Below are 10,866 nucleotides of genomic sequence, written 5' to 3'. Positions count from 1 at the left end.
GAAAACAAATCCACAGTTCTTCCTTCTGGATGTGCCAGTGTATGTGTCGAGTCAGCTCCACTTAGAACTTTGGTTTTTTGACATAAAAATTATCTGGGAATTATGTAAGCACACACACACAAAAGCATTTTTGAAGCCAGAAAAATTCTGTTTTTTTATTATTATAATTTGACCTGTCTTTGACTTAAGATGGTTGAATAAGTTCATTCTCTTTTATTAGCATAACATTAATTCCCATGCAAACCCGAGGCGGCAAAACCCAACTTCAGCCAGGAAAAGACCTGCAAGCGTCTGGATGCTAGAGGTCGCCAAGGGAATGCTGAGGGAGCGAGCCCTTGGCTCCAGCAGCCGTCTGGGGCATCCAGCAGAGCAGGGAGGCTCTCGGAGCCGAAGCCGCCTGACCTTCGGGTTGGCTCAGTAACTTTCCCCGTCCAAGCCAACGATGCATCGTCTCAGTTCCGTTTACATTTCTGGAAAGAGCCAGAGCCTGTACTTGATGCAGAGGCCAGAGAATCCTTTCTAGTCAGCAAGATTGCAAAATGTCTTCGTGGGCACGGCCCCAGACCCGGCCAGGGCTCTCCCAGGCTCCTTTGTGAATGGCTGAGACCACGTCTGGCGTGGGAAGCTCGCTTCCGCTCTCACAGCTACTGGTTCAAAGACGTATCCCACGGGCGGCCTCTCTCCGCCCCAGGACAAGTGGACGCTCTGAGGGGACCGGTCCCTCAACTCGAACTTTGGACAATGATTCAAAATTCAGGCAACTACCTTCAAAACGAGTCTCAGGCGAGAAAGGCCGGGCAGGATCAGGGAGAACCCGGCCAAAGATTGTTCCAGTCTGATTCCAGGAAAGGACTCCGGGACGACCCGGCTGCATTTCACGGGCAGATGGTCATCGAGGTGGGAACACACACGCACAAGGACTAAGACAATGGCAGAGATTTCATTAGTGCAAATAACATTAACAATGGTATGTTCTTTAATAGGATTTAAATAAGGCTTCAAATAATTACACCACTACAACTAGCATTCGTCACCCTATTCCGTCTGGAAAGCTGGCAAGACCACCCCCAAACCACTGAGACTGGCTTTGAGGATGATTACATTCAAAGAAATTGCTTCCAAGGCTACAAAACCTGTAGCATTAATCACTTTTCAAGTCCATGAATTTTCTTGGTGGAGGAAAAAAAAAAAAAAGAGAAGTCCCTTTGACCCCTGGACTGATCCCCAGGGAATGGCAGGGCGTTCTCTTTCTCAGAAGATCCTCTCCAATGTTCCAAGTGATGGAAGCTCATTGAAAATTAAAAAGCCCCAAACAAAAATAGACTTCTTCTAGGTAAGGAGATGGCTTCCCCGGTGCCACCCAGAGTCTGACCCCAGGGAAGGAAGGAAGAGCGCCAGAAAGACCCTGGGCGTCTGCAGCTATGGCTCTGGACCTCCTTTAAAGAACTGGAACGAAACCGTGACCCCCGCCCAGCCCAACAGAACCCACAGGACAGTTACAGAGGGAAAGGAGAAGCGAAGGCTGGACGTGAGAGAGTCACGTCCTCCCGAAGAGACGGCGCCGTCTCCGGGGCCCAGGAACCGCGTCCAAGCAGCCGTTCTCCACAGATCCAGCTGCGCCGAACACATAAAAAACAATCTGCGCGCCCGCGGGCGCGCACCCACCCACACCCACACACTGCGGACATCTTAGGTCGGAACCAGAAAAAGCATCCACGAAAGGCTCAGAAAAACTTGTCATCGATTCTGAAGTGGGGCCTGGTGACGTCGTCGGGGTTGATGAAGACGGAGATGGACTTGCCGGGGTTCTCGGTCACCAGCTGCTGCAGCTTCTTGGCCAGGCGGTCGTCGGGCTGGCCGGAGTCCCCGCCGTCGGACTGCGGGGAGGGGATGCCGGCGGCGCTGCCGCGCCGCTGCAGCTCCAGGGTCAGCCGGTTGGCCGCCTTGACGTGCTCGATGGCCGTGCGCAGGTGCTCGGCGGGGTCGGAGCGCACGGAGGAGAGCTTCCGGGCGTGGAGCATGACGGTCTCCTCGCACAGGTGCTCCAGCATGTTGCACTGGGGGATGAAGTAGTTGGGGCACATCTTGTTCACCAGGCAGTGCTGCAGGTCGTCAATGAGCCCCAGCAGGAAGTGCGCCGCATAGTCCTCCTGGGCCAGGTAGCTGGCGGGGAGCCTGTCGCAGGCCCAGAGCATCATGCTGCGCAGGTGGTACGGGCTGATGGCTTTGGGGCGGGACAGCAGCTTGATGATGATGGCTTTGCAGGCCTGGTAGGCCTGCATCAGGCTGCTGGAAATGCACTTCTTCAGCTGCACCTCGCTGCGGGCGAAGGACAGCCTCCACTCGTTGTCCTTCTTGCCCTTGTGGGAGCAGGCGGGCACCAGGTAGAAGCCGCTGATGACCTCCTCCTCAGTGATCTTGCCGTCCCAGAAGTGGTTCTCCATGAGCCAGCTCTGGGCCACGGCGGGCCAGCCTTTGAAGGAGACCACCGGGACGATGTCGTAGAGCATGCGGCTGCTGCCCACGCCCAGGATGATGGACAGGATGGTGCCGTTCTTCTCCACCTTCTCCACCTTGGGCATCCCCCGCTGGGGCTTCTTCTGGATCTCCGAGAGCACAATGCTGATGGAGTCGTAGAACCAGTCGGCCACCTTGGTGGGCGAGAAGAAGTAGTTGGTGGCCCCGTTGATGTGGTCCACGATGGTGCAGCAGTCCTTCCACTTGCTGATGGTGCCCTCGTCGAAGAGCCGCAGGCTGAGCCACGAGTGGCAGAGAGCCGAGTGCCGCATGTCCAGCGTCACCGGCTGGTTGCGGTCGTGCAGCTTCAGGGCTGGCACCAGCAGCGTGAAGTCCATGTCGTAGTCCGTGCCCCGGGCGTAGACGTTCAGCTCGTCCAGGTCCAGGTCCACCACGCCTTCCCGCACACCACCGGACAGCAGCAGGTACTCATTGGCCACGGGGAGCTTCTGGTCCAGCTTCTGCACCATTCCTAAAAGAGAAAGAGCTTTTTAGAGAGCGCCCCACACCATGAGGGGAACAACCTCACAGATCCCCTCCAGAAACCTCCCATGGCCCCGAGGCGGCCGATCCCAGGGGAACCTCACAGATCCCCTCCGGAAACCTCCCATGGCCCCGAGGTGACCGATCCCAGGGGAACCTCACAGATCCCCTCCGGAAACCTCCCATGGCCCCGAGGCGGCCGATCCCAGGGGAACCTCACAGATCCCCTCCGGAAACCTCCCATGGCCCCGAGGTGACCGATCCCAGGGGAATAGAACAGATCCCCTCCGGAAACCTCCCATGGTCCCCGAGGTGACCGATCCCAGGGGAACCTCACAGATCCCCTCCAGAAACCTCCCATGGCCCCGAGATGACCGATCCCAGGGGAACCTCACAGATCCCCTCCGGAAACCTCCCATGGCCCCGAGGTGACCGATCCCAGGGGAATAGAACAGATCCCCTCCAGAAACCTCCCATGGCCCCGAGGTGACCGATCCCAGGGGAACCTCACAGATCCCCTCCGGAAACTTCCCATGGCCCCGAGGCGGCCGATCCCAGGGGAATAGAACAGATCCCCTCCGGAAACCTCCCATGGCCCCGAGGCGGCCGATCCCAGGGGAACCTCACAGATCCCCTCCGGAAACCTCCCATGGCCCCGAGGTGACCGATCCCAGGGGAATAGAGCAGATGCCCTCCGGAAACCTCCCATGGCCCCGAGGCGACCGATCCCAGGGGAACCTCACAGATCCCCTCCGGAAACCTCCCATGGCCCCGAGGCGACCGATCCCAGGGGAATAGAACAGATCCCCTCCGGAAACCTCCCATGGCCCCGAGATGACCGATCCCAGGGGAACCTCACAGATCCCCTCCGGAAACCTCCCATGGCCCCGAGGCGGCCGATCCCAGGGGAACCTCACAGATCCCCTCCGGAAACCTCCCATGGCCCCGAGGCGGCCGATCCCAGGGGAATAGAACAGATCCCCTCCGGAAACCTCCCATGGCCCCGAGGTGACCGATCCCAGGGGAATAGAGCAGATGCCCTCCGGAAACCTCCCATGGCCCCGAGGCGACCGATCCCAGGGGAACCTCACAGATCCCCTCCGGAAACCTCCCATGGCCCCGAGGTGACCGATCCCAGGGGGACCTCACAGATCCCCTCCGGAAACCTCCCATGGCCCCGAGGAGACCGATCCCAGGGGAACCTCACAGATCCCCTCCGGAAACCTCCCATGGCCCCGAGGTGACCGATCCCAGGGGGACCTCACAGATCCCTTCCGGAAACCTCCCATGGCCCCGAGGTGACCGATCCCAGGGGAACCTCACAGATGCCCTCCGGAAACCTCCCATGGCCCCGAGGTGACCGATCCCAGGGGAATAGAACAGATCCCCTCCGGAAACCTCCCATGGCCCCGAGGTGACCGATCCCAGGGGAATAGAGCAGATGCCCTCCGGAAACCTCCCATGGCCCCGAGGCGACCGATCCCAGGGGAACCTCACAGATCCCCTCCGGAAACCTCCCATGGCCCCGAGGCGGCCGATCCCAGGGGAACCTCACAGATCCCCTCCGGAAACCTCCCATGGCCCCGAGGTGACCGATCCCAGGGGAACCTCACAGATCCCCTCCGGAAACCTCCCATGGCCCCGAGGCGACCGATCCCAGGGGAACCTCACAGATCCCCTCCGGAAACCTCCCATGGCCCCGAGGTGACCGATCCCAGGGGGACCTCACAGATCCCCTCCGGAAACCTCCCATGGCCCCGAGGTGACCGATCCCAGGGGGACCTCACAGATCCCCTCCGGAAACCTCCCATGGCCCCGAGGAGACCGATCCCAGGGGAACCTCACAGATCCCCTCCGGAAACCTCCCATGGCCCCGAGGTGACCGATCCCAGGGGGACCTCACAGATCCCTTCCGGAAACCTCCCATGGCCCCGAGGTGACCGATCCCAGGGGAACCTCACAGATGCCCTCCGGAAACCTCCCATGGCCCCGAGGTGACCGATCCCAGGGGAATAGAACAGATCCCCTCCGGAAACCTCCCATGGCCCCGAGGTGACCGATCCCAGGGGAATAGAGCAGATGCCCTCCGGAAACCTCCCATGGCCCCGAGGCGACCGATCCCAGGGGAACCTCACAGATCCCCTCCGGAAACCTCCCATGGCCCCGAGGCGGCCGATCCCAGGGGAATAGAACAGATCCCCTCCGGAAACCTCCCATGGCCCCGAGGTGACCGATCCCAGGGGAATAGAGCAGATGCCCTCCGGAAACCTCCCATGGCCCCGAGGTGACCGATCCCAGGGGAACCTCACAGATCCCCTCCGGAAACTTCCCATGGCCCCGAGGCGACCGATCCCAGGGGAATAGAACAGATCCCCTCCGGAACCCTCCCATGGCCCCAGGGGAACCTCACAGATCCCCTCCGGAAACCTCCCATGGCCCCGAGGCGGCCGATCCCAGGGGAACCTCACAGATCCCCTCCGGAAACCTCCCATGGCCCCGAGATGACCGATCCCAGGGGAATAGAGCAGATGCCCCAGGGTCTGTGGCTACAGAGACTTGGGGAGAAGTAGTGACCATGTCAGAAGCACTTGGGCCGGAGCCTTTCAGCGGTACCAAGCCGCTGTCCTTGGTGCTGAAACACAAGTGGCTTCCAAGCTTTCACACTGTCCATCCATAAGAGGCGGGGCTCGGTCCTGGGGGACGCAGCAGCTGAGTGGACCCTGGCAGAGGCTGCGGGCCACCCTGGCCCCTTGGGGTCGTTTGGGTTTTGTTTTTCTTTATGGTGAACAGACGGATGGAATGACTGCATAAGGATTTCAAAACCAATCATACGGTATTAAACATGGTCATCCATAATGTAGATCCTCTCGCGGCTCCCTTTAAGTCAGGGCAGAATCCAATAGGAATGCTCTGCTGATGGCTTAAAAAAAAGCCTCTCCTCTCTCCCTCCCTCTTTCCCTTCCGTCCTCCCTCTTTCCCTCTCCTCTCCACCTTTGTCTGCCTCTGTCCCTCCGCTCTGCCTTTTTCTCTCATTTGTCTTTTTCTGTTTTTCTCACGTCTTTTTGCCTCTCCATCTGTCTCCATCCCCTCTCTTTGCCTCTGTCCCTACCTCTTTTTCTGTCTTTTCTGTCTGTCCCTGATTTTCTTTTTCTCTCCCTCTCTCCTCCCCTCTTTCTCTCCCATCTGCCTTGTTTTCTTCAGGTCTTTGTGCCACAAGTCTGGTCTCGGAGCGCTCCCACGCGGCGGCGCTGGCGCTGGGAGGGGAGGAGGGGGCCAGTGCATCCAGCCGTCCCTTCCCCTCGGCTGAAAACTCAAGTTTCCCCGGCGGGACCACCCAGGGCTCGGGGAGGCCCCAGTGCCAGAGAGGCTGATTATCAGCACTGTTAATTACCATTCTGCGCCCACTGTCTCCGGTCCGCCCTCAGCGCTTCCGGGATCTCCAAGTCCGTAACCTGCCCTTGGGCAGAGCCCCCTACCGGTGAGATCCCAGGTCAGCCAGGGCGGACGGGGTCACAGAGCACGCGGAGCCCCGACCTGGGCCCAGACCCTCCGTACTGCCTGGTACACAACTGGTGCTTCATAAATGCTTGGCGAATTAAATGGCTGAAAGGGAGTCACCATCGGAGCGGGCAGCTCCGGGACCGAGACTTCTGAGACCTCCCAGGCCCGGGGCCCGCTCCTGTTAATAACCAGGAGTGGAACCTTGAGTCCTTCCATGTCTGCGCGTACAGAGCCTCCCAGAACGAACCCGGGCCCGCCTCCCGGTGCGGTGAGGGAGACCACGCCCCCAGGGACCAGAGGCCCCGGGGCGGCCTGAGAAGGGCCTTGGCTGGGGGGGCGGGGCGGACTCTTGCTGCTGCCCCCGGGGACCACCCGGCCTTTCCGTGACCCCTGTGTCTGTTGGACGAGAACAATGTCCATTGCACGGTGGCCAAGGGCCCGACACAGAGAATCATTTCTTCCATCACTAAACGCGACGAAGCTGAAGGACTTTGCCACAGACGGAGTCGGGTCCGCAGCAGCGTTCACACCCGGACCCCCCAGCCCACGGCTCCCTCGAGACTCGTGCCCCCCCCCCTTGTTCGTTGTATAGGGAGATACCGGCTTCCACGAGAAACCTTTAGTGGGAGGGAGGATCTGCCTCTGGGCCTTGGCCAGAGGAGGCCTGAAATCAGGAGAAAAAAGCGGCAATAACGGAGCCGGCCCAGGTCTGGGAGGGGCTCCGGGAGGGGAGCTGTCCAGTGCCCCACCCCCGCACACTGGCGCCCCCTGGTGGAGAAGGACCTGCCTCAGCTGACCTGTGGAGCCTCCGGGGAGCGGCCCCACTTCCGGGCCCAGCCACAGCCTCCCGCAGGGAGGAGACTCTAGTGGAGAACGACGGCGTCATTTACATAACACTGTCAGAAATTTGCTCCATTGGATCCTCACAGGACTGAGGTGGGTGCTCTTATGCCCATCTTACTAGAGGGAAAGTTGAGGCTCAGAGCCCAGGATCCCCCTCTGGGACTTATCGGCCAGATCTGAGCTCCGCTTGTGGAGCTCCAAGGCTCCTCCAGCCTGGCCCCAAGCTTGGGGCAAACACCAGCTGCTTCCGCCCACAGGAGGGCGCCCGGGCGGGGCAGACCGCAGGGTGGAGGCTGCTCCTGCTGCACTCTGGGAGACTCCTCAGCGGGTCACCGCCCAGCCACAAGGTGGCGCACTAACCCACTATGGAGAGGCCCAGAACAAGGAAATAATCACCGCTTACACAGCCCTTTTAGAGTCACAAGGCCCGTGCCAGCGCTTGAAGGTTGGCAAGGAGCTAAAATTATCTTCAGAACTGCCCGGGAGAGGGGCTACTGCCCCATTTTACACATGAGGACACTGAGGCAGGGCGCGACTTGCTGAGGGCCAAAGAGCCGGTATGAGGAGCAGGTCTGAACGCTAGGTCTTTGGCGCCCCCTAGCCCTGGCACTTCTCCCTTAGGTCTGCACGAGGGCTCCTCCGCAGTATTCCATTTGGTCCTCTCGGCCACTAGGGGGCAACTTGTTCTCTTAATCTCCAGATAAGAACTGAGGCTGGGGGGTGGAGGCTGGGAGCGCAACAAGAGACAGAAGTGCAGCAACTACAGACATGCGACATGCACTGGGCTACACACGTTCTAACGCATTTAACACGTACTGGACCACCTGCCTTCTGGGGGGGAGGGGAACATTGGGAACAGAAGGTTCTGCAAGGCTGAAAAATTATGCGGGCTTATGCCCTGTCAATAAAAAGCTTTAATAGGGAAACGAGAGGCAGAGGTGAGCCCTGGTCTGACCCAGCCCGAAACCTCCCCTACTTCACAGCGTCATAAAATGCACAACCGGTGACGGGGTAAAGCTGAGAGAAAGGGGGGAGAAGGGGGGAGGGGAGAGACGTGAGGGAGGGGAGAGGGGGGAGGGGGGAGGACAGAAATCATGATGACTAGAATAAGTCATTTACAGAGGCTCTTTGCCTCAGTTTCCTCATCTGTAAGACGGAGGTGATAAGAGCATCCATTCTCCGAATTGAGAACTAAACGAGACCATGTTTATGAGGCACTTTCCAAAACTTTAGACTATTACTAAATGCTCATCATCGTCACGGTCACCGCGCCCCTCCCCCACGGAGCTGAAGCGGAATCCCCGAAGCTCGGCGGCCCGAGGCCCTGGACGTCCGCCGAAGCCCCCGGCATCTCCTCAGAATAAAGCATGGACATACATAGGTCAGGATTCCTACAAGGGGCCGAGTCCTTAAACGTAGGGCGGAAAATATCGTATTTGTTATTTAAAAACCTCGCAAGCTGCGGGGACGCGTCACCCCGAGAAGATCTGGGGAAACAGGAGGCCGTTCTAGTATCGATTCCACGGTCCTGTGGAAGGAGGCGGGGCCGAAGGGTTAATGTGGCAGCCTCCGCCCCAGGGAGCTCTGCGACCACCCCCACCCCCCGCCGCCAGGGGGCGCAGGCGCTCCTCGAGGAGGCTGCGGGACTGCAGGCAGTGGTTGTGCCGGGAGGGGCTCTTCTATCCCTCCTCCTCTTGTTTATAGTTGGTTTTGAGCCTAAGGGATGGCCACCATGGGGGGGAGGGGAGACATTGTGGAAATCAAAACAATAGAAAAAAGTCAGGGGATGGGGGGAGGGCGACAAGATTGCCCCACTCACAAAAGCTGCCCCTCCCTCCCTCCCTGATGCGGAGGTCTCTCTGGACGAGGCACCTGGAGCTGCACTTTTGTTCCAGTGCCCCCCCCCCACCGTCCTGAGAGCGCTCACACGCGGTATCGGCTCGGCCGGAGCAGCGCGGAAGCACCACGTGATGGAGGAAGACGCCAGACTGGGACCTCAGCCCCGCAAGCTCCGGACCCCACGTTCGGGGTTCCCAGGTATCAGGCGGTGATGACCCAAAGTTCACGCCCATAAATGAAGCCTTCCTTCTGGGAAGACCGACAGTTCCTCTTATGGACGACAGGTGTCTCCACACTCCGCTTTATGCTCAGAGTCTACACCAGCATCCTCCCACCTGTTTTCCCTCAAGAGCCAGGACTCCCAAGGACAGGCCCCGCCTCCCGGAAGGAGCCGCGGGAGAGGGGAAGGGCAGGCACTCTGGCCAGAGGTCCCAGGAACAGGGGCCGAGGAGAACCATCCGTCCAGGACCGTGGACGGCGAACAGGAGGGGGACAAAGTATGCAACAGGCACTGGACAGGACCGAGAGGGGGCTTGGGCTTGGTCCAGAAGCTATTAAAGGAAGTTCTGTGTTTCGGGGAGGGAGCCTGTTCTTGGGAGTCATGGGTACTGGGTTCAAATTCAGCCGGCACTGCTTTTTACCTGCCTGAGCTTTCCGTTTTCTGAGCCATTTCCTCTTCTTCAAAATAGGAGCTTGGACCAATTCTCCCCATTCTCTTCAGCTCTGAGCCTCTGACCAAAGTTTCCACACGCACAAGGGGTGACTGGTGCTGTAATTTTGCCCTCTTGAGGGAAATGCTTCACTTAGGTGACCGAGCTGGTCCTCCGGATTCTGGCAGCTGCCTCCCAGCTCTGTGATTGTCTCAGGACCGAGGGTCCGGCCCCACTTGGACACTGGGTTCAATAACCTCTTCCAGCTTAGACAATTTAGGTTCTAACAACTTTTCCAGTTAGGGCCTTCTAGGGTTGCTCCCAGCTCTGTATGAAATGATCTTCCCCAGATGCATCACTGTGTTCTGGATCCTAAATTCTCTTCCAATTCTGCCAGTCTATTGTCTTCTCTAGCTACAATGTTTCCACGTTCCAAAGTCCTTCCCATTTCTATGGTAAATGATCTTCCCCACATGCATCACTGTGTTCTGGATCCTAAGCTGTCTTCTAATTCTCAAAGTCTATTGTCTTCTCTAGCTACAATGTTTCCAGGTCTCAAAGTCCTTCCCATTTCTATGTTAAATGATCTTCCCCAGATGCATCACTCTGTGTTCTGGATCCTAAATTCTCTTCCAATTCTCAAAGTCTATTGTCTTCTCTAGCTACAATGTTTCACGTTCCAAAGTCCTTCCCATTTCTATGTTAAATGATCTTCCCCAGATGCATCACTCTGTGTTCTGGATCCTAAATTCTCTTCCAATTCTGCCAGTCTATTGTCTTCTCTAGCTACAATGTTTCCAGGTCTCAAAGTCCTTCCCATTTCTATGTTAAATGATCTTCCCCAGATGCATCACTCTGTGTTCTGGATCCTAAGCTGTCTTCTAATTCTCAAAGTCTATTGTCTTCTCTAGCTACAATGTTTCCACGTTCCAGAGCCGCTCCCAGCTCTGATGTTCCAGGCGCTTTCCAGCTCCGTCTGTCCTTGTACACTCGACAAACAAGAGCTCCCCTGTCTCTTCCCCCACTCCCCCCA

The 10,866-nt window shown here is 58.3% G+C and overlaps 1 protein-coding gene across 5 annotated transcripts in view; it reads right to left on the bottom strand.

Moving 5' to 3' along the window:
- Nucleotides 1–192: 192 nt before the first annotated feature.
- MB21D2 (Mab-21 domain containing 2) overlaps nucleotides 193–10,866 on the bottom strand; it is a 61,323-nt gene continuing 50,649 nt past the window's right edge. For all 5 annotated transcript variants that reach the window (XM_074297857.1, XM_074297860.1, XM_074297862.1 and 2 more), the window contains exon 2: nucleotides 193–2,989. In XM_074297857.1, coding sequence (XP_074153958.1) covers nucleotides 1,725–2,989 — 1,265 coding nt within the window. In that variant the 3' untranslated portion in view covers nucleotides 193–1,724. The remainder of the gene's footprint in view (nucleotides 2,990–10,866) is intronic.

The sequence above is a fragment of the Sminthopsis crassicaudata genome, chromosome 3, assembly GCF_048593235.1.
Source record: "Sminthopsis crassicaudata isolate SCR6 chromosome 3, ASM4859323v1, whole genome shotgun sequence".
NCBI classification, from domain to species: domain Eukaryota; kingdom Metazoa; phylum Chordata; class Mammalia; order Dasyuromorphia; family Dasyuridae; genus Sminthopsis; species Sminthopsis crassicaudata.
This window is presented reverse-complemented; position numbering and strand designations above follow the sequence as displayed.